This window comes from Ochotona princeps, chromosome X (genome assembly GCF_030435755.1).
Source record: "Ochotona princeps isolate mOchPri1 chromosome X, mOchPri1.hap1, whole genome shotgun sequence".
Lineage (NCBI taxonomy): Eukaryota > Metazoa > Chordata > Mammalia > Lagomorpha > Ochotonidae > Ochotona > Ochotona princeps.
Window position 1 is genome coordinate 11,204,969 of NC_080865.1, and position 23,420 is coordinate 11,228,388.

The window sequence follows — 23,420 nt, forward strand, 5'->3', positions numbered from 1 at the left end:
TAAGTGGGATTTCCTTGATTTCCGCGATTTCCTCAAGACCCACTTTGTAGCAGAGATCTGGGCCAGAACCCTCACTGGTGCACATCTGTGTGGGAGCAGGCAGAGGTGGAAAGAGCTCCCCATCCCTCAAACTCACAGACTTTGTTCAAGGAACTGGCAAGGCACAGAAGGAGGCAGACAATACAAATCAAAGAATGGAAAGTGAGTTACAGGGAGGAGCAATTGAATTGCTTTTTAGTGAGGACACTGTCCCCTGAGCCAGACAGCACCTGCAACAGAGAGGGGTGGGGGAGGGTAAAAAAAGATAATCAGAAAGAGGGTGAAACAATACAGTGTGTGTGTGAGAGAGAGAGAGAAAGAGAGAGAGAGAGACCAATCCTAATACAACTGACTTGTATCCTCTGAAAGTGGCATTATTCAGATGACAGTGTCCCACTCAGCCGGTAAACAGAAGGACAACCAAGAACACCACTCAGGCCAAAAACCACAAAGCTAGCATGCCAAGCACAGAGATGTAAGCGCCCTAAGCAGCACATGGCTAATCAGTTGAACACACAGCTCCTCCATCCTGCCCCCTTCCCCTGGCAGCCCCCTCTTTACCCGCAGGCCCTCAACTATGCCCCTGAAGTGCTTGGAACATTGTTCTAAACACAGATCGCCTTTCGTGCCAAGCCTTCTCTCCCACTAGATGGTGGTATGGAGCGTTCGAGCAGCTTTGTTTAACGGTCTCTGGTGGCAATTTTACTTCCTAGGTCTCTGTTTTGTTTTGTTTTTTTTTTCTCTTTTTAAAATTATTTTTAATAGAATAATGGAAGTAAGCAAATTAACAAAATATATTTTTATTGTTGAAGCAAAATCTAAGTTTAGACGTAACTACTATGCAAATAAAATTCTCTTTTACTTAAATTTAACTCGAAAAGCTTCAGGGTTGTTTACAGGATCCGTGCTAAACGTTAGGGTTGTAGCGTTGTGGGGGCAGCTCGCGGCACTCTGGGACTCAGACCATACCTGACTCTTTGTGATGCGAGACAGGTCATGATAAAGTGTTTTAGTGACAACAACAACGGAAGCTCTGAATGACATTTACAGCTGACTTTCTGATCATAAATATTTTAGTCTTGCCAAGGGGACCTAGTTAAAGGCCCTTCAAAAAAGTCATACCCTTTAAAAGATAAAATAACATATATACACATATATATGCATATATATTTATTTACTGTGTACTGTGTTGAGGAACAGCTGGCTGATAGCTGTGTCAGTAGCACACTTACCTAAAGTCCAAGTCCAACAGATAACTTCCTCTTCCCAGTCACGTCATTGCTTTAAGTGGAAACAGCTAAGATTTTGAATCACCAAACTTGTTTAGGGTCAGAATCATTGTATTTGTCAGCTAATGGCTTGTTCAGAATAACAAACACTAACTTGTTTATTCCCAGGTCTCCAATGTATCATAGACTTATAGCAAAGGGACTAGAAGATCACCCAGTCTGTCCACTAAATGACTCCTAGCTCATTCTTGCTGGCTCTCAGGAGTGAAAAGCAGTCAGTGGAGAGGCTTCCTTGGGATTGACACGGACAAGCTAAGAGAGAAAAAGGAAGGAGGAAACGATCAAGGGGAAGAAAAGCATGAGACCCCAAATGTAACAAATCCTGAGCCATCATGAAAGCTTTATGGAGATCTCAGCCTCCCCCACACTCAGGTGTGAGCCAGCCAAAGACCTTCCGAAATCAAGCCATTCTTTGTTCTTACCATAAAGTTCTTCCTTTGATCATTCAATATTTCATCTCTAATGTACAGTTGTCTCCCCCTTTCTGCAGTTTTCCTTTCCCATGGCTTGTTGCCCACCGTCAAGCACAGTCTGATGACAGTCAATGGTGAATTCCAGAAATAAAAATGCGTAAGTTTTTAACTAACTTACATTGCAGGATGTAATTGTAATTATGCTACTTAAGGATGAATTGCTGTTCATCCCTTACTGTGTTTAATTTACAAATTAAACATTGTCAAGGAGATGTACATATGGCAAGCCCAAAGCACATACAAGGTTAGGTACAAGTAGTTTCAGGCCCCCATGGAACCTTAGAACATTCCAGAATACATTCCCTGCAGAGAAGGGGAGTGGTGGCTACCGTGTATACAGCAGGTGCTTCCACTGTAACTGTGCCTTGGTCCAGAGGCCTTCTCTCTGAATTGGCTGTGTCTCTGTGTATATTCACATAGCCTCAAGTTCGCAGAGGTTAAATTGCATTATAAATGTCTATGGCCCCTTGGAGGACTTAATGGCAGAACTAATTCCAATATTGGTTCTGGCCTAAAGGTTGTTTACTAGACCATAACCACCTATGGTAAATTTTTTAATGTATAAATTTTTTGAAAAGCTGTTTTCTCTAAACAAAAATAATAACATCAGACATGAATAATAAAAAGGGGGGAAATGCCCTACCAAACAAGGAAGTTAAAAATATCATATTTTTTTGCAGAAGAGGGCGCTTAATATATTTTTCTACTTTAATTTTTATTTATCTACAGTGAGTGGATTTCACAATGCAAACTGAGAAGCGTAGGAGCTCTTCCCTCCCTATGCCCCTTCTTCCTTTCAAACCACAGAGAAAAAAACAATTGAAATTGTACTTAGAGCAGGAAAATAACACTGATAAAACTCTGTATTTCCCCATCTGTGATTAATCACTGCTCAGAGCAAAATTGGGAATGAATTCAGTGTTTTTGTTAGGCAGCTGTTAATACAAATTTGATCATTAATGTAGGAATAATTTTTAAAAGATTATAAAAATGTTGTTGGGGCTGAAATTCAGACGCAAATGGATTAAGCTGGCATCCCATATATGATGAGCCAGTTCAAGTGCCAGCTGCTCTATAGGCAGATCCAGGTCCCTGCTAACGTACTTAGGAAAGCAGAGGAAACTCCCCAAGTCCTGGGACTCCTGCCACACACATGGGACACTCAGGTGAAGCTCCTGGCTTCAGCCTGGCTCAGCCCCGACCATTGTGGCCATTTGGAGAGTGAACCAACAGATACAAGGTACCTCTCTCCCCCAACTCTGCCTTTCAAATAAATAAATAAATAAATTACTTTTAAGTGCACAGTAATTTGGTCCTAACTCAGAGCCATACATACCAGTAATAATCTTCCAAACTATGTTAACTGTTATGAAGATTACCAAGATTTCTACAGGAGATGTGATTTACAAATCTTGAGGATTAAGTAGGAAAAAAATGTATTTGTTCCCGGTTTATATATGAGAGAAACATATAAGTGTACTGTTAAAGATCAAAATAAGATTCTCCTCCGTGAACTACACATACATAATACATTCTTGGGGTTGAAATAAGCTAGAAAACTCACCAATTCAAACTTGAAATGTCGGCGTCCTCTGTAAAGGTAAAAGAAGATTCATCCTACAGGGACAGAAAATGAATGCGCTACCGTCAAAGCAGCGTAGGACTTCTTTGGCCAGAATAGGTCCTTGGAGAGTTCATCTTAAGTATGTCTTCTTGTAGCTTTCATTCAACATAACTTCTTTTTACTCCTTGAAGTTATACATTTTCCATATGACATTTCCTGTTCCCCATCCATTTACCTTCTAAATCCTGGCTTCCCCTGTTTAAACATTGCCCAATTTGCTTTCTGATATTGAAGAGTGTTAAACGTTTCGTCAACTAAAACACTTTCTTTGACGAGATTTTACTTTGCTTCTTAAAGTTCGTTACTCTAACCTGTTAATTCTGCTACTGAGCACAACCTCATACTATCAAGTCAAGTGCATATCATCTTCAGCTTTGATGAACCTTTGTCTATGTCCTACTCACTCATGAAAATAGTAGTAAGATGCTAAACAGAACAGGGACAAAGACAAAGCCTTCTTTCTCCGTGAAGGCGTATCTCCTAATTGGCAGGTAAACCAATGACTAAGCTTCCTCATTTTCTCCGTAGCCAAAAATTTTACTTTTCCATCTCCTTCATATTATCAGGAGAGTCACTACCAGTCTTGTTGAATTCTAACCCTGCTGTATTTCTCAAAGGAGAAATCACACCACCAGGCCAAAGAAAGTGAAACTAGTTAGTCCGGAATGATTTGATTAAAAGAATCAGTGACTCGTTAGGATCGCCTCCTCCCCTTCCGGAGGTTTGCCAATCATTCGATTAGTGACCTGTTTTCCAAAAGTTCCTATGATCCAAAATCAGCTGCTGATCCCTCATGTGTGAAATCCATGCGCTTGTGAATGGGAGAAACAGATCTTCATGTCTGTTCTCTGCAGTCAGCGTGCATGACTGCAAAGTAGTGTTTGCAAAGGTCTCCGTGTTTATGAAGAAAGTCAAGGATAATGTGCTGGTTTTGTAATGTGTCAACTTGGTCAGGCTCAACTACATTTACCAGATTTCCCTTCCCTGTATGCTTCCAGTTCCAGTGGATCCTACAGAGATCATATTGGGAGTTGGGGAGAGGAGAAGCAAAACAGGCGTCCCTTGGTAACTCCCCCATTGTGACTTCTCTGGCTGGATCTCCTCGCGAATGTAAAGCAGCTGAGCCTACAGCTGCTCCACATTACCTCCAACTCCAGGGCCAGGTTTAGCTCCATACCAAAGAACTCTAGCTTCTGCAGGGTGCGGCATCATCAAGGTCAGGGCCAGTAAGAACTGACTAGGACCAGCATGATGGCTGAACTGGTTAATCCTCCACTTCCAACCACCACATCCTGTATGAGTGTCAGTTTGTGTCCTGGCTGCTCCACTTCCCATCCAGCCCCCTGCTTGGGAAAGGAGGATGGTCCAAATCCTTAGGACCTTGCACCGGCAGGGAAGACCAGCAAGAAACTCTTAACTCTGGCTTTGGATTAGATTTGCTCAGCTCTGCCCATTGCTTCCATTTGGAGAGTAAACCAGAAGACGGAAGGTCTTTCTCTGTCTCTCCTTGTCTCTATAAATCTGCCTTTGCAATAACAACATGTTTTTAAAAATGAATAAATAAGAACTAACACAGATTGTGGTGGGTCCTTACCTGCTCCAGCTTGCGTCTTCTGCACCCTCAGAAGCCTTACAGAAGCCATATAACCAGGTGCTATGGCAAGATAAGGTTAAAAATGGATAAAAAGTAAAAAATGGGATTCTGATATTCTGGTTACATCTTTACTGACACATGTGATACAGCCGCAACAGTAGGGCTAGAATGGGGCAAGAAGTGCCTCAGCCCCTTTCCTCAGGCAAGTGGTTTTGTTTGTTTGTTTTTAAATTAGAATCCTCTCTAGGTCTTCTGGACAACTGGGGCTTTGCATAGCTGAAGTCATGGAGCTCCTATGGACTGTTCTGGAAGCTTGGTTGGTCAGACAACATGTCCAAAGCATTTGATTTTTTTGTCTCTTCATGAGAAAGAAAGAAAGAGAAAGAAAGAAAAGGAAGGAAGGAAGGGAGGGAGGGAGGGAGGGAGGGAGGGAGAGAGAGAGAGAGAGAGAGAGAGAGAGAGAGAGAGAGAGAGAAAGAAAGAAAGAAAGAAAGAAAGAAAGAAAGAAAGAAAGAGAAAACCCATAGGAAGAAATGGTCCAATGAAGAATTATGACCAGCATTAGTATACCTGATTCAAAATCACAGACCATGAAATAATGTGTTTTACTTGACATCAGCGGCTCTGCCTGTCCCAACTATTAGCTGGACTACCTGCCACAATGATGATTACATCTGGCACAGCAAAAGTCCTTGAGCAGTGTCAGTGACCAGACTCCAGGTGCCCTGGAGCACTGGAAGATAGAGGACTGTGAGAGAAGAGAAGGAAGAAAGTTGCTTTTTCAAAAGATATATTTATTTTTATTAGAAAGGCAAATTTTAGAGAAAGAAGGAGAGACAGAGAGAAAGATCTTGCATCTACTGGCTCACTCCCCAAATGGCTGAACCGATCAGGAGCCAGGAACTTTTTCCAGGACTCGACACAGGTGCAGGGTCCCAAGGCTTTTGACCGTCCTAAACTGTTTGCCTAGGCCATTAGCAGGGAGCTGGATGGAAAGTGGAGGAGCCGGAACACAAGCCTGCACACATGTAGAATCTTGGCACATGCAAGGCCAGGATTTAGTGAGCCTTTGTGCCATTGCATTTACAGACAGAGTTTACAAAAAGAGGAGAAAACCACTTCCACCAGTAAGGTCACTTGTTGGTAACCCTATGGAAGAGGGAGGATAATCACCCAGGGAGCCTCTGGCTGTCTACAGTTTGGCAGGAAGAGGTACTCAGAGGCAAGGGAAAGTCGTCCTGACCAGGGTAATGCTCCATAAATGCCACACAGGGCATCATGAAGAATTCAACCAAGACAATCACTTCCTTAACCTCAGCAACGCATGTTTCCCAAAGCAACCATTTGCTTATACCTTCCTTAGGGATCTGTCATTGCAAGGATCAGAAAGCTCAGATTAACGGCCATGGAAAGAAGTGGCTATTTTTTTAAAAAAGATTTATGTACTTTTATTGCAAAGGCAGATTTAAGAGAGAGAAAAACCTTCCATCTGCTGGTTCACTCTCCAAGTGGCCACAGCAGCCAGAGATGAGGTGATCTGAAACCAGGAGCCAGGAGCTTCTTCTCGGTCTCCCATGTGAGTGCAGAGGCCCAAGGACTTGGGTCATCCTCCATTGCTCTCCCAAACTATAAGCAGGGAGCTGGATGGGGAGTGGAGTAGCCTATACATTAAGCGGCACGCATATGGGATGCTGGTGCTTGGAGGTGGAGGATTAGCCAATTGAGTCATCTTGCTAGGGCTCCGAAGGAGGGTCTGTTGTGTTGGAAGTATGTGGATCCAGGTTTCCTGAAGTCTAGGGATTTCTAAGGCACCCTGTCTGCCCATGGGCAGGTCCAGGATGTGTGATAACTGCCCTGCTACTTACTGATGATGCTCACAATTGCTGGAGAAGCAGGGATATTTGGGATCCAGTTCTTGCACTTGAGCACAGACCACTTGGAAGTACTGGAAAGCGAAGCCTGACAAGGCTTCAAATTCAACACAAGGAAGCAGGGTAGACTTAGGTTGGGCGGGGTTTGAATCCTGACTCCACCCTTCTGTATGAAGCCCTGGAAGTGGTTCTCAGCTCGTGGGCACATCGAGAAGCATGAGAATGAATGAAGTCAACATGTACAAGACACATGGCACCATTTCAGAAAGAGGGCAAGCACTAGATAAGCTTGCCTTTGGTTTTAACATCACCTGTTAAAGGTTATAACACAGCAGCATAGAGGTGTGTCACTGGAAACTCTGCCTTCTGTTGAGGCTCAGAGGATCTCACAGGCTGACAATTATCCTGATCAAATCACCACAGTCCAGAGTTGGAATTTCACTCCTGTTCCCATGGGTTGAGTAGCTCCGTACCAGGTAGGGACTTTCTACTGCCTGCTAAGGACCCAGTTGTGAACAAGACAGACAAGTCCCTGCGCTCTTTAATCTGACATTTGGAGGTCTTGCTTACCCACTGAGGAGCCAGTTCATAACTGGCCAACTCACAGAACCAGCAAGTGAAAGGACTATTTACAAAGTATCACTCTGCTGTAGAGTGACGCATACCTCTCTGTGTGCATGGTGATAGCCAGCGGGAAAACTGGAAGGTAGGAGCAGATTGAAGAGGGGAGCTGGCCTGGGTCACTCAGTGATCGTGGGGATGTCATTGTGTTTAACCCTGCGAAGACAACCTTGTTTCTTTCTCAGGGATCCAACATAATGTGACATTTTAATGGTTTTTTATGTATTCAAGAAGAGATATCAGGTGCCTGTGATGTACAGAGTCTAAGCTAGAGCATGACAGTGTTGGGAGACCCTTGACTTTCTACAATCGTCCTGGTGATTTCTCCAAAAATAATCTCTGAGGTGACTAGACATCTACAGCATGAAAAGTTAGCACACCAAAAAGTCTCCCATTGTGTCTGGGTTTCAAAGGAAAAAATAATCAGGAAGAATATTAGGAAAGAAGAGGGAATATATCTACTGGAGTAGACCACGAGATGTTTCCTTTAACAACATAAACCAAAGTAATGTTGTCATGGTTTTGAATACATTGCAGTTTGAAGAAACGTTCAATAACTTCCGGCTTAATTATCCAGAACAAGCAAGACAGTTATTGAATTGCCGTTGTTTTTATGATGACACATTGATTAACTATGATACATGGTTAACCTAAGCCCCATTTCACAAGCATATTTAACAGCTAAATCATGGAAAAGGTGTTCAGATATGGAACTGGAAAGTAACTCAACGTCTTATTAACACTGACTCTCTCCCCCTCCCCACCCAGGCTGTTAGCTTATCAAAGTGAAACAGTTGTTTAAGAGTTTCTTCCACCTTCCAAATCTAAGTGCCACAGGTGACCTTCTTACAGAGAGGAGATGACTTCCAGTGTTACAGGGGAAAGCCACTCTTGTGATCTGAGCAGCTCACGTTCTTTGCTTTCACACAATTATTCACATTGCAACAAGTACTCAAATATATTCAGTAGTGGTAAACCTTGGGCGCTGGAGAAATATTTGATTTAAGAAATTGGTTAAAGTCATCCAGAACCAAGTTGAACAATTAATATGGACCATGAACTTGAGAATAACATCAGGGGCCTTCAAAAATTAATGGAAAAGGCATATTATAGAAGAGTTATGCATGGATTTCAAAAATGTTTCTGCAGCAAAATAAGCTTGTCTTAGAAGTGCATGTTTTCAAGAATTTTTTGAAATGCCCTCATGCTGGCCAAGATGTTGACCGCATTAAAAAAAAAAAAACACACACATTGTCTTCCTTGCCATTCCCGTGAGGTAGGAGAAAAGACTCATGTACTGTCTGCCCTCCCACCTCAGTGAAGCCACATGCCTGCTTTGCCAGGATGCTTGGCTCTCTTGAGAGCAAAAGCAAAGGCTCAGTAAATCCACTCACTGGAAAAGGAGTTTTTTGGTAATGTCATCCCTGGCCAAGAACTTGGCATGGAAACTTCCAGTACCCAAGTCAGTTTTGGTATTCAGCAATCATATACCTGGTGCATTCTCCCCTCTCTCATGAGCTCCCTATCACGGAGGCATTACTGCTTTTCATGGCTTTGTCTCATCTCTTTCTCAGATGGCTTCTAACTTTAAAAGGAAATCAGAGTGACTGGCTTAACTCTTCACCAGCATTCCATCTGGCAGAGCCTTTCACACTGGGCACCGCCTTTGAACCTCAGCCTGTTCCCAAAGCAGATGACTGTGGGAGAAGTAGCTTCAATTTGAAAGCAACACGAGGCATGAGAGTATGGAAGGCACAAGTGCAGTATAACAATGATGTTGTTCATGCCCATGACCGTGATGGTGACAGTCATACCTACCATTTGCAAAGTGCACATCATGAATTTCTCACCATGCCAGTCCTTTTGCACACACATCTAGGGAGCTTGTAAGCTGAATCTGTGCTCAAATCCCAAGAAGGTAGCAAGACAGGCAGACTAAAGGATTCCACCAACGTTAATAACCTGTCGACCATGCAGAAATGGACTATTTGATAGCATGACTTCTGGCCTCTTTTCCTGGTCAAAATGACCACAGGGATCACCCAAATTTCTAACTCAATTTCTGACTCAATATAGGAAGTACAAATTGGAGGAATTGGAGATTCCAGCTCTCTTTGGCTCATGGGCAGTTCAAGTCAGTATGTAGGCCATGGACAGCCAATGCCTTCCAGTAGCAATCCTAGCATTCTTCTCTCTCCTTGAATACCTTTGGCTCTCTGGGACAAGAGTTCAAACCTTCTGAGATGGGAGAACAGGCTCTGTGATGCAACATGAGGGCTCAATAACCTCATCTTCCCTCCTGGAAATTCATTATTCATTTGGCTTAGAAGGCAAAGTGGCTTTCTGGAGCTACCTTATTATACTCTGCAACCCTGTCTTTTCAAGCATGATTTGATGGGGTTTTATCAGCAAAAACCTGGGAACAGATGACAGCTGTCGAAGACACGGGGATGCGCTCAGCAGGTGCCTTTACCATTAGGCCTGTACAATCATTTGTATTTGTGCCCCCAAATAAAGGAAGAAAGTGGCCCCAGAACTTCCTAAGATAGGAAAGCTGAAATCACACCTCAATTCCTTATCTCCTGTGTTCTCTGGATGTGCCTGATAATAAGAATGGACTGGAATACCTGCCAAAATTCAGTCTTGGGCCCTCCAACCTACCTATTGAATTTCTAGACAGACCCGTAAGAAGTTGGTATTTTTGTAATATTCTGATGGTTTCGATCTGCAGAGAAACTGGGGACAGACACACTGACCCATTCTGTATTCCTGAATTAATTTTTTTCTCTCTATCTTCATTAAATCGTTGGTAATCCCTCTAGGGATTCAAGATTGAAACAAACCTGAACACCAATAAACAGCCTGCTTTTTACCCAACCACTCCCTTTCCCTTTCCTGGGTCTTTATTCTCATCTGAAAAATGGGAGTATTTCTTTAGAATCACTTGATAACAGAGTGTGCCATTTTCACCTGCCAACGTGGGTTGTGAAAATTCATGTCACATAACTTCCACAAAGAATTGGAAGCCTTTTTTTTTCAACAAGTTATTGAATTCCCAAGAAAATCACTGCAGCAGGAGATAACTGAAAGCTCCAGATTCCTGTGCATGCAGAGATAACCTGTGGGAAGGCCTGACCCAGGACTCAACTCTTAGAACTTCCGGAGGCATCAGCCTCCTTCTCCCGGTGGTATTGTGCCAACCATGTTTCTAAATGGTAGTCACCGGGGCCGCTGACATCAGACCTCACATACAACTCCCAGATGTCACCAACATGCGCACACACACAACCATCAAAATAGGCTGCTTTTGCACAACATTTCCTGATGGCAGATGGTCAGCTCCAAAGTCCAGATTCTTCCTAGTATACTGTGGTCCCTTAGATGGGACTATACTTAGTCTGCCCCAACTCAGGTGTGGGCTCCTGCCGGGTTTTTTTTTTTTCTACTTTTGGTGGGAACCTTGTTATGGGCAGCTATTCCCTGTGGGACAAAGCATGAGAAGGAGGTAGGGCAATTTGGACAAAGATTCACAAGATTTTTTAAGTTGTGTTCAGCCCCGAAGGAAATCCTCTTCCTGCCCTCACTGACAGGCAGATGCTCTTCACTCTGGCTTCGCAAGAGAAAGAAAAAGTATAGTAGCTCTGTTACTTTTAAGAGCCTCCATCCGAGTCATGAAATTATCTGTCAAGACAACTTAACTTTTATGCTTCTATTCTGGCAAGAGCCCTTATAAATGAGGACATTGCTGATTGCTAGTGATATTTCTTGAGCAAACACACTTAGGGGTATGGATGAAAGCCAACTGAAGGTCAAATGACTTGTGGATGTAATGTCTCCTTACTCAGATGTCATTAGAAGCTTTCAAGGTAAAAGAAAATCTAGATTTCCATCTCAATTGCTGTCCATTTCCACCATGAATGAGTGTTTTTTTCTTTTCAGACAAAATTCTATCTAAAAAACAGAACCAGTAAAAGGAACTGGCCCCACAAGAGGATACAAGGCATTCATGGAGAATGGAATATGTTCAAGATCTCTGCCAGTGTGGGGACTGGCAAGTCTAACACCCTGAGATAGGGTAGCAGGTTGGAAAGCTTCAGAAAGGAGCTGCCATTGCAACCCCTGGGTGAAATCTCTTCTTCCTCGGGGAAATCTTCGATGCTGTTCATAAGGCGTTCCACTGAGTGAATCAGGCCCGCAGAGATTGTGGGGGTAATCTCCCTGACTTAAAATCAACTGATTATAGGCATTCACGGAATCCACACAGTAGTTTCACAGCAAGATCCGTGTTGGATTGCATAACCAGACACCCTAGCCTCACAGAAACATAGCCATGAAATTCTGTTGCTGTTCTCCAGATTGCTGTTAGGGATTGTGGTATAAAAGCATGTCAACCATTCTCAGGATCACCCAACAAAAGGCCCTGTTGGGTGACAACACTGCATGACAAAATGTCAGTGGCTAGTGCCTCACTACGAAGATACCAATAAGCCTACTGGTCCCCCAAAAGACAGGACCAGACAGTAGTAGGTGGAAACTTCTGGCTACAGAGGCAGAGGTGGCTCGGACCTTGTGACCAGTCAGTCTCCTATTGCTATGTAACAAATCATTCTAAAATTCAGTGGTTGAAAATAACAGCAAGTATTCATTCTCCTCATGGATATTCAATTTGGGCAGGACTTGGTGGGAAAGGCTCACTAAACTCCACATGGCATCAGACGGGGCTATTCCATAGGACATGGACGACTCATTTCCAAGATGGCTCAATCATGTGACTAACAAGTTAGGGCTGGCTTTCAGCTAAGGACCCCACCATAGGGCAAGCTGGAGGTCTGGGATTCTCCCCACATGAGGCGCTCCATGTGTGGCCTGGGCTTCCTCAGGACATGGTGACTGATACAAAAACAAGCACCCAGAGAGAGACTCAATCAGCAGCTATACACCTTTTGTGGCCTAGGTTCAAAGTCAAGCAGCATACTCCAGAAGACATGCTATTCCCCAGAATGAGTCATTGTTGAAGCCAGTCCCAGGTCTAAGGATTAGAGTTAGGCTCTGCCTTTGGCGGGAGGAGTGTCAAAGCATTCACAAATATTTTCTTAGAACCAGCTTAACAAATGATCCTTAATTTGCCCGCCCTCATGTTGGATTCTACCAATGACACCTTTTTCATCAGCCACCTGACTCATTCAGCCAGTCACCTTGACCTTGATCTCTTATTCTTTATCTCACACCTGGACTAGAACATCACCCTATATGATCCTTCTGCCTCCACTCTTTCCTCTTGTGACATTCAGGATTAGGTTCAGCTGCATGGGACAACAAATCCAAAGTAACAGTAACTTAAATAAGATCAAATTACATTCTTATCTTTTAATTCAATTCTTTAATAACTTTATAAAACTACCCTCATACTTCTCTTCTGCATGCAAGAGGCTGATACGTTAGCTATCCAGGCCTGAGACTATGACTCTATGATTGTGAGAATCCAAGCTACTTTCACTCTTCTGTAAACTCTGACCCAAGATAGTTGCCTAAGCACCAACCATCACTTCCACATTGCAGCTGTGAAGAAATGAATGAAGGATGCTGCACCCTACTTCTTGAAAGACCTTTCCCAGAATTTCTACTTAGTACTTAATCACATTAACACACCTAGCTGCAAAGGAAGCTGGAAACAAAACCTTCATTAAGCCATATGCTAAAATCCAGGGATCAGTAACTAAATCTCCACAAAGCTCTCTGAATCAGTTTGCTAAAATGTATAGCTTAGCATAAAACATGTATCTGCTTAAAGCTTTCAACGGTCCTCTCTCCCTCCTGGATTCAAATTGAGATTCCTTAAAATGACTTTAGGTTCTTCCTTTCCAAGCTCTTCCTCCCCACAAGTACCACTGATACTGTAGCTTCAGGGACTGCTAACTTACCTGTAGCTTTCAGCATGTTTTCTCTCATCTCAAGATGCCACATAGACGCATACCATTCCTGCTGAATGAAATACTCCTCCCCCACTCTGCAAGCTCACTTTAACCAGGGTTCAGGCTTCTGCCCCGACTTCAGCGTCTCCCAAGAAGTCCTTTAGGGTCCCATGAAAAATATCTTGGAATGTTTTAAAATTGGAAGGCGGAAAAAATGTACTTTTAGGCCCAAGAAAATACTTGACTACACAACAGTAACCTATTTGCCGTTGTGCCATTACAGTTGTAAAATACAGCTTTCATGTTTTTCACAGTGGGAGGAACCCACAAAGGCAAAGGCCTGTAGACCCCAGGGGAGCTGTGTTGTGGCCCCACTCCCATGCACGACCCCACTGCCCACGGAGTCACAGCTCATCCTGTGCTGCCTTACAGCTAATGGGTGCCTAATGACGTCCCCCAGCTGAGAGGTTCCCTGGAGGGCACACTACAGTTTGGTCCCCATGCTGTGTCTGCTAACACAGTCTGGTAGGCGATCTGCAAACATTGGTGGGTAAACAAAAGGAGTGAATGACTGAATTGTGTCCAGACAAATCTAACATCCACATGGCATGATGTGATCATGTCATGCCTAGTAAAGATGAGGATGTAGATTCACCTAGGGTCTGCCTCCCTCTCATTTGGTGAAGTGTCATGGTTCCGGCTAGGGATACATGACTCAGAGGAACTCAGTGTTTGTAAAATGCATTGTTGCCATCTGTAAAATGGAGCAACAACAGCTTCTGGTAAGGAATCAGTGAATAAATACACTTTTTGTAAAAGGCTTAGAGCTGTCCTCTGGTGTAGCTAACCACTCAATTATTGTTACGTATTGTTTTTGTTATGGTTAATTAGCATCCTGCCTCTCCCAGAGATAGTTTCATTTAAAAACTGGCTCTTAAAAAAAAAAGCTTATTTGTTTGAAAGGGAGAGAGAGAGAGAGAGAGAGAGAGAGAAAGAGACCTTCCATCCATTCATTCATTCCCCAGATACCTACAACAGCCAGAGCTGGGTCAAACCAAAAGCAACCAGGAACTCTCTATCTAGGTCTCCCATATGGGTGGCAGGGGCCAAGCACCTGAGCCATCATCTGCAGCATTCTCAGGAACATTAGCAGGGACCTGGGTGCCAGCAATACAGGTAGTACCTTAATCTACTAAGCCACAACATGGGTCCCTAAGAACTGGATCTTGGAATAGGAAAGAAGGAATTGCTTACTCCCCTGATCTTCAACAATCAGCTTCTGGGATGGAGTTTCAAGTTGTGTCGAATGACACTACCAGAAGCAAAGAAGTTTTCCCACAGCTTCCCTATTGAACAGGGTGAAGGGACCCTATTCCTGAGCAAAAGACATGGTGAGTAAATTCTAGACCACTGGGTTCTAGACCACTGGGTACTAGGTCTTCCTGAATTTAGCCCTTCCAACTACTGCCCTACATTGGGCAAACTTCCAGTTCTTCAGTTGTACCTGAGACGCACAACAGCACCAACCCTGCCAGGTCCTGGGGAGGAGTAACTGAGCCACCTCTTTGTTGACTGCACCTGTGGCTACAGTGACCCAAGTCAGTTGTCCAAGGTCACACAGCTGGTAGGAGGGGATGCAGGGTGGGCTCCAGGAGAAGGCCGCAGGGCCGTGTTCTGGCCAGTCTCTACTTGCTTATTGGTAGGTCCTGTTTGCATTTGATGCAAGAGGCGTGGACTAGAACGTATTGGAAAATCAGCCTTAGGTGCACATCTGTTTTATCCCAAGAAGCACAGAGCAGCCCCCACAGAGGAGCTGGCACAGCACATCATGGTTGTGAGACCAGAGAGACCTGGGGGAAGCAATGGTGACATGGCATGGCCTTCTGACTAATTCAGCCTGACGGTATGCAAAGAGGTGCAGTGAATATTGTAGATGGAGGATCGCCAAGGCCCCAGCCATTTGTTGGGAGGGTACACCTTCCAGTCCCTCCTCCCTGCGCAGCAGCCTCCCCCAGTAGTAGGACATGCTCCTGCCCCTTCCGGCTGTCCCCCTACCCCGTCCCCCAAGGGCTCAGCATTCATCCTTCCTCCCCATCCCTGGGGTCTTCCTGTACTCTATGCCCACAGGGCCTGGCCAGCCCCCTCCTGCGCTGCCCATCACAGCGACTGCTGGACCGTGTGGTGCGGCGATATGCTGAGGTGGCCGATGCTGGCAGCATCTTTATGGACCACTTCACAGAGCGCGACAAACTGCGTCTACTCTACACGCTGGCTGTCAACACGCATCCCATCCTCCTCCAGGTATGTGCCTATGCGCGGCCACCGCCCCAGCCTTCCGGATTCAGGAAAAGTGAGAGGTAGCAGCAGAAAAAATGGGAAGGGTAGAGACGGAGATGAAGAGGGAAGAAGCAGAAGGAAAAAAAGCACAGGTAGAGGAGAAAAAAGTCACAACGAAGACAACTAATGACCATTGGCCAGTGGAATGACAGCTGGGTGCCCAGACACAGCTCTCATCCCTGGAGCACCTGCTGCGTGCTGGGCATCCCTTGACAGTTCCCATCACTATGGCATTTAAAGCTTATAGCACTCCCCCAGGGGTGGTATTCTTACCCTTTTGGATATGAAGCAAGTAGGACTCCGAGAGAAGAAGTGGCTTGACCCGAGTCAGTGTCAGTGATGAACTCACATCCAGGACCCAGCAAAATGGCTCAACTGCCTAATCCTACTCCTTCAAGCGCCAGGATTACATGTGGGCACCAGTTCATGTCCTGGCTGCTACACTTCCCCTCCAGCTCCCTGCTTATGGCCTGGGAAAGCAGTAGAGCTTGGCTCAAAGCCTTGGGACCCTGTGCCTGCATAGGATACATCAAAGAGGCTCCTGGCTTCAGATTGGCTCAGCTCTGTCGGTTGTGGCCACTTAGAGTGTGAACTAGTGGGTAGAAGATCTTTCTCTCTGTCTCTGCTTCTCTCTGTGGATCTGCCTTTCCAATAAAAATAAAGAAGTCTTTAAAAAAAATGGGAACCCAAATCCAGTACTATCTGACTTTAGAGGCCAAAGTCTTTCCGCTAAAACCCGCCTAGTCACTTTGGCATTGGAAAGACCAGATGAAGATGGGGTTGCTGGGTGTGCTACGCTCATCATTCTCATCTTGGCTGATGGCCATGGTGGACCACAACTTCTCCTCCTCCTCCTGACAGACCTTGGCTGAGATCTTCCGTTTAAGGCCAGGCACCTCCCAGGAAAGGCATGGAATGAAGCCCGGAAATGGCCTGGGACTTCCCTAGGGAGAGTGGAGTCTTCCTAAAGTTGGTGGGAAATTCCTGCTAGGAAAAACATTCAGCATGGACTTATACCAAAACAAACATACCATTGAAGTCCTGCTTCCTACTACAGTTGTGAAGTTCCCTTGTCATAGGAAGGCTCCCCTCTGGACAGAGAAAATTTGAAGACCACATGGGCATGACCTCTTCACGATGTCAGGGAGCTCCCTATGTCAAAAGCCACAGAAATTCATGACATGCAGGGATGCTTTGGGATTTCTGTTTTAAGAAGTAAAATAAGGGATGGAAGGTCCTAAGTAACACCATTTTAGATCAATAAACAGTCAAGTAAAAGGCCAGCATGATCTCCTCCCCTCCTTTTTTTTTTTTAACAACTTATTATTTTCATTGGAAAGGTAGATTTACAGAAAGAGTGACAAAGGGAGAGATCTTCCACCCACTGATTCACTCTTCAAACGGCCACAAGCCAGGAGCCAGGGGTGCCTTCTGGGTCTCCCATGTGGACACAGGGTCCCAAAGCTTTGGCCCATCCTCCATTGCTTTCTCAGCCCACAAGCAGGGAGATGGATGGGAAGTACCACAGCCAGGACACGAACGGTTCCCATTTGGGTTCTGGCACTTGCAAGGGGAGGGTTACCCAATTTTGCCAGGCCCATATGGGATCCCGGGGCGTTCAAGGCGAGGACTTTAGCCGCTAGGCCATGCTGCCGGGCCCAGGCCCTCCTCTTTTTCTTTTGAATTTCTTAAATTCACAAGGTTGGAGATGTTACAGGGAGACAGAAGAGGGAGGTTGGAGCTGTGCCCTTCCCTCTGCCGGTGTTAGGCTGTCTGGGAAATTCCAGACAGTTACCCCACCAGGCACATTCCTCCAGTGCTGGCAGAAGAGACACCCAAGGCAGGGGCATAGCTGCCCCAAACTTCAGTTACTCCGCAGGGATTGCTCTAATTCAGAACCAAGTACCTGCACTGTTACTTGTGAAAAAAATTATTTTCTATAGATTAGCTTTCAGTGGACCTTCCATTGTCTCTCCCATAGCTTCCTCCTAAACATCTCAGAGACTAGTCATGTTCTCCAGCTACACAACTCTTAAACACAGGGACAGTCTGGCCCAGTCCATTGGTATCCTCGTACCCTGCCTTGAAATAACCATGTCACAGTGCAGCTCACATCAGAGAAGTGACGGCCACGTGCTGTTTGCAATCTTTCCATTAACAGTGGGATAAGAGAGTAGCAGGGGTGAGGGCAGGCGTATTGTCATGTACGAAGAAATATCAAAAGGATGGACAGACACTTGACTAAGTGTTTTGGAACGGAGGATGCCTGTGCAAGCTGATCTTTCTGTGTGCTCTTGGTGACCAAGGAAATGAGGAAGAGAGAAAGGGCTGAATCCTCCTGAGATGTTTCTCGCTGATTCTCTAATGCCTCCTTCTTCTGGCTTGGCAGATCTTCCCTGGGGCTGAGGGATGGCCGCTGCCCAAGTACCTGGGCTCCTGTGGCAGGTTCCTGGTCAGCACCAGCACCAGACCACTGCAGGAATTCTTCAGTGCACCCCCGGATCAGGCAGCCGACCTCGCCTATCAACTCCTTGGCGTCCTGGAGTCTCTGAGGAGCAATGATCTGAACTATTTCTTTTACTTCACTCGTGTTGACGCAGGCATGTTTGGCATCTTTACCAACGGGCATCTGTTCATCCGGGATGCCAGCGCACTGGGCGTCATCGACAAGCAGGAAGGTACTCAGCATGGGCCTGGCTGAGCAGCTGTCAGCAAGGAAGTGAGGCTGACAGCGACTAGGGAGGGATGGCCCGGGTTCACCCTCTTGGGCCTTTGCAGTTTCAGCCTCATGATGAGAGTAATCAAAGTTTGGCAAATGTTGGATGTTGTATCCAGCATGCTTCATCCTCACTTAAACTGGTTCCAGCTCCCTCTCTTCAAAGAGGAAATGGACATGACGTGGTTCATTAAGGGCATTGTTCCATGTGACACGGCCCTGGCTTCATGCTCCCAGGCTGGTACTTGTTGTCCAACTGGGTCTGTGTGGCTCAGGGGCCTCCTTTAACATTCCTCACACACACACACACAACTCCCCAAGCCGTCTCCTCCTCAATGCCTTTTTTTATCAGATGCTTTTAGCTTTGATCTAAAACTTGGAATATCTGGCTGAATCATTGGTATGTTTTGCAATACATTTTGGCACATTTTGTTTTTCAAAAACACAGAACCAAGTGAGGTATATGAGTGAATCTTGGTTTTGTGGGGGGTTTTTTTTATTTGTTTTGTTTTTGTTTTTGCTATATGCTGAAGGCCCACCCAGCCTTCTAGAACTCTTTGAACATTCCACTCTGCAACTTTACCAAATTTTCTGAGCCCCATAAGACGAAAGATTGTCTTTTGCAATTTCTGATTCTGTTTATACAAAAGAAAACCTACAAAGGCAGAGAAATGAAACCACACTTACTCATTTCCTGATTTACTGTTATTAAAAAGAATCAAATTTTTAGAAGTGGGACTAATCCCAGAATATTCAGGATATGTCAGTAGCTGAATGTCGCTCTCTCTCCAACGCTTTGAAGGCTTATTCTGATTTCCTCTTTTTTTCTGCTTTGTATTTTAAAAAAAGACAAAATGAAACCAGTGCTCATCGTCTCCTGAGCTCTGTAATTCAGTCCTAATAGCAGCACAGCTCTAGCCATGTGACCAACTGCCATTCTAAGCCCAGCTTTCAGAAAGAATAAGTGGGTTGTGCTTGCTTGAGCACCTTGAGCACCTTGCTTGAGCAGCAGAAAGCACCTTGCGGGTTAGTTGTCAGAAGGAACCTCTATGTCCTTGAACCCTAAATCTCCTGGGAACAAGCAAATGCTAGGAGACTTACTGTGGCCAGTCAGTCTCACGACCAATGACTGGCCCGCAAGGGGGACACCTTGCAAGGTGTGTGATGTTTTCCATTTCTCTCTCAGGGAGCTATACCACCTTCAAGACAGCAGACAATAAGGACATTTTCAGCTGCTTAGTTTCTGGTTGCCAGGCCCAGCTGCCCTCCTGCGACATGGTCCCCGAGAAGCAGAGCCTGGTGCTGGTGTGTCGGCAGCTGCTACCTCGACTTCTCCAAGGGCGATTCCACTCCCCGGTGCAAGAGGAGATAGACTCCGCTCTGGCTCAGTGTGGAGAGGACACCCGCTCAGACCCTGAAGTCCTTGAGGCTGCCAGTCGCCTGAAAGCCATGTTGAGACCTCTGAGAACCTGTGACCCCAGATTTGCCTACCGATACCCAGACTGCAAGTACAACGAGAAGTTCTGAGGGGCTTGGGCCCCTACAGCCTTGGGGAACCACGTACTTGGAGCTCTACTGCCCTGCTTGGGCTGCTGCAAGACTGAAGGCGGCAGTTCTGTTGTCAACACTGGGAGAAGTGCGCATTTCACTTCCTGCTGAGAACTGAGGAACCTGAACTACAAGCACAGAGCAATGTGACACTACCCAGTTGTCCCCCACTGGCTGTCCCCATTGCAGCAGCACCGAGGGGTGGGCATCTGAAGACCATAGTCGCTGTCTTTGAGCCTCGGTTTCTTCTATTCCCCATCAGATTCTGTGTACGTGAAAAAGACAGAGATGTGAGAAGCCTGGAACACATCTCCTTACTGCCTGGAATGTTCCAGAAATGCACATAAAAGTGGAGCCGCACAGGTCAAGAGGCTGACGTAGAGGGGGATAGCAGAGTCATATGAAGACTCCCAACTACTGGCACCTTAGTATTGGGCAAGAGGGGCCATCTTCCCATTCCACATGTGCTGTGCCATATTGCCCATGCTATCACTGAGCAGGGAGACTGCAGGCCAAGACACATATCATTACAGCTCACTTCTGAGCCACATTCTGAGGGACCTCCCATCATGGGAAGGAGCAGAGGTAAGAAAGAAGGTGGGGGAACAGCCACAACCTATGTGTGAGTTCAGGTGCTCCAGGAAGCAAGGTTAGGCTAGAATTAGCTAGAAGGGATGCCTGTGTGAATGGAGAGGAAGGGAAAACTGAGAAGGCAGGACCCTGGAGCTCTGCAACAAGTCTGACCTGGGAGATGAGCTGATTTATCTGCCTTTCTCAGGCTGCTAGGATGTCTGCAGGGTAAAGCCATCTGAGGAGCCCTGGGTCTCCCACCAGTAGATCCCTGCCCCAATAGTATCTTGGCTGCACCCAATCATTGATGGGTAGGAACCTTAGCCCTAGCCCAATGGCAAAGATGGATTTCAGAGCCAAGAGCCAGGGCACTGAAGGAAGTCCGTGAGCAGGACTTTCATTTCAACTTGACTTTCTAGGTCACTCAAGATGCCTGTTTTCAAGGGCAGCTGATAGATTATACTCATCAGTGGATTGGAGTGAGTTATGTCTATATGGTTCTCCCTCCATGTAGGTTGTCGGTCCAACCCCTCAAACATTGACAGGGGCTCTTCTGGATTTGGGCCCAGGCTGCCCGACCACCCTCTCCCTTAGGGACTTCTCACCGTTCTACCTCTGAATCATCACCTTGAAGGTCAGAACCTCTGACTTAATAAGCCTCACCATGCACATGGGGGAAGCTGAGACTCCAGGCCAGGATGGTTCCAGATCTCTGGCTCCCCATCCACACTCCTCTTGCTTTCTTCCTTCCTATTTGGCCTCTGATGTGTGCCTTGTACTCCTCAGTTCTGGTCCCTTCGCTCACATTTTTAAAATAGGCTAATCCCTCCCTCTGGAAGTTCTTATTTTGTGGCATGTTAATTAGTTGTCTTGGGGGTTGTGACCTGACCACCATGACACCACCCCAGGGCAACCAAGACAGTGAGAGGGACAGTGGAAGGGCAGGCTTGGACTGCCTTCTGCCTCACTCCAGAAGGTGAAGCATGAGCCCACTCCCATCCCAGCAGCACCCAGCAGAGTCCTGGTCCCTCCGCAGCCGGTGCCTGAGCAGAGCCATGGAAGAGACCACTAGACCCAGTAGAGTGCCACTGATACTCAGCAGTGGCACCAGCCAGGCCCCAGTCCAGCACTCTGGAGTCGCAGGTTTTTTCCTTCTATCAAAGGCTTCCAGTTCCGTAGGGGGTGAGGGGGGAGAAGTTCACAGGAGGGATACCTTTGAATGAGGCTCCCCGTGACCCCTGTGTAGGGCCAGCATGGGGGATCTGAGGTAACTTTCCCTGAGTTGTCTCTCACCTGGCTGCCCCCTGCGTAAGTGCCAGGTGGGCACCTGCCTCCTTCTCCCTTCCAGAATCCCATCACCTGAGACACCAAGGAATGTGCCTTGCAGTTCATCCTGTCACTTTTGGAACGTGCTGAGCACTGGCAGAAAGCCTGATCCCAGGAACTTCCAGAATCAAGAGAAAGAAATCTGGTTCCCCTCCTCCCAAAACAAAGAACAGAAGCACTCAGGTGTAGCCTCAGGGGCTGCTGGGAGATTTGGTTGGGGTACATGTATGACAAACTGTGTGGGAAGACAGGTTAGACTGGTCCTATATATGCATTAGAAAGATCTAGAGATGACACCCCATCCAAAGGCTTTCGGGGGACTCAGGAAGTTGCTGTGTCCCTTTGTTCACACACTTTGACCACAAGAAAGGTATAGGGTTCTGGCTAGCACATCCGGAGTTACAGGCCCCACCCAGGCACTGCCGTCGGAGTCCCCGCTCTGCCTCTTCATCCCAGCAGTGCACACAGAGCTCAGCCACACGGCTTCCTCCCCAGCAGGCAGCCCCAGCTGTCAGCCCCTGTGGGCTTAACTTCAGCTGCACAGAGCAGTTCCACACAAGGTCACATCATCTGCCATCAGGGGCTGGGCCTGGCCAGAAAGCCCCTCCAGGCTTCTGGTCCCCTGAGCAACAATTCTGCAGGCAATTCTCCAGCTGGAGTTCCCTAGGCAACTGGTCAACATGGTCTTGGGCCTGCATCACCTGTCAATACCCCTGTGCCTATCCTGCTTCCTTCACATTCTTTTTACCCCGGTAGATAGCTATGAACTGTACCGCACCTTTAAGGAGCCGAATGGTAGGCCCCAGAAAGATACACATATGTCCTAATGCCCCAGAACCTGTGATTCTTACCTTAAAATGTGGTAAGAGTGTGATTGCATTAAAATTTGGGACAGGAGGTGACCGCGCTGGATTGTCATGGTAACATGAAAATGGAGACTGAGTTGGGGTGATGCTGCCACAAGCTAAGCACCTCTGTCAGTCCCCGGAGGCTCCAGAGGAAGTACCACCCTCACTGACACCTTGAGCTCAGCCCAAGGAAACCAACTTCAGACTTCCAGCCTTGAAAACTGTGAGAGAATAAAATTCTGTCATTTTAAGCCATCTACTTTGTAGTCATTTGCTCTAGCACCCACAGAAAACTGTCATACACTCCAACATCCTCCTAGACCAGTAAGTACAACCACGCCCAACCCGTCTTGTGACACATTCAAAAGCAAAACCTCATCCTAGGGCACGTGGGATGCATCCATATCCAGAGCTGAACAATACCTTTCTTCAGACATAAAGGTGCCCATATGTGAATACTTCAAATAGTGTGTGGAAAAATGGAATTCCAAGAGAAGTTTATGTTGCCACAAAAACATTTTGAAACCCATGCTTAGTTTTTTCTTCATTATATGCATTATCTGAAGGTCCCCTCTTATGCAAAATTTCTCAACTTCTTGCACCAAAATAAGCTTTTTCTTTAATTCCATTCCTGCAAACTTTTTGGAGAACC

General features: G+C 46.0%; 1 protein-coding gene across 2 annotated transcripts in view; it reads left to right on the forward strand.

The window, feature by feature from the left end:
* Window positions 1–20,983, forward strand: part of DIPK2B (divergent protein kinase domain 2B) — a 32,456-nt gene extending 11,473 nt beyond the window's left edge. For both annotated transcript variants that reach the window (XM_058658889.1, XM_058658890.1), the window contains 3 exons: window positions 15,551–15,724; window positions 18,150–18,438; window positions 19,663–20,983. In XM_058658889.1, the coding sequence (XP_058514872.1) occupies window positions 15,551–15,724; window positions 18,150–18,438; window positions 19,663–20,003 (804 nt within the window). In that variant the 3' untranslated portion in view covers window positions 20,004–20,983. The remainder of the gene's footprint in view (window positions 1–15,550; window positions 15,725–18,149; window positions 18,439–19,662) is intronic.
* Window positions 20,984–23,420: the final 2,437 nt, after the last annotated feature.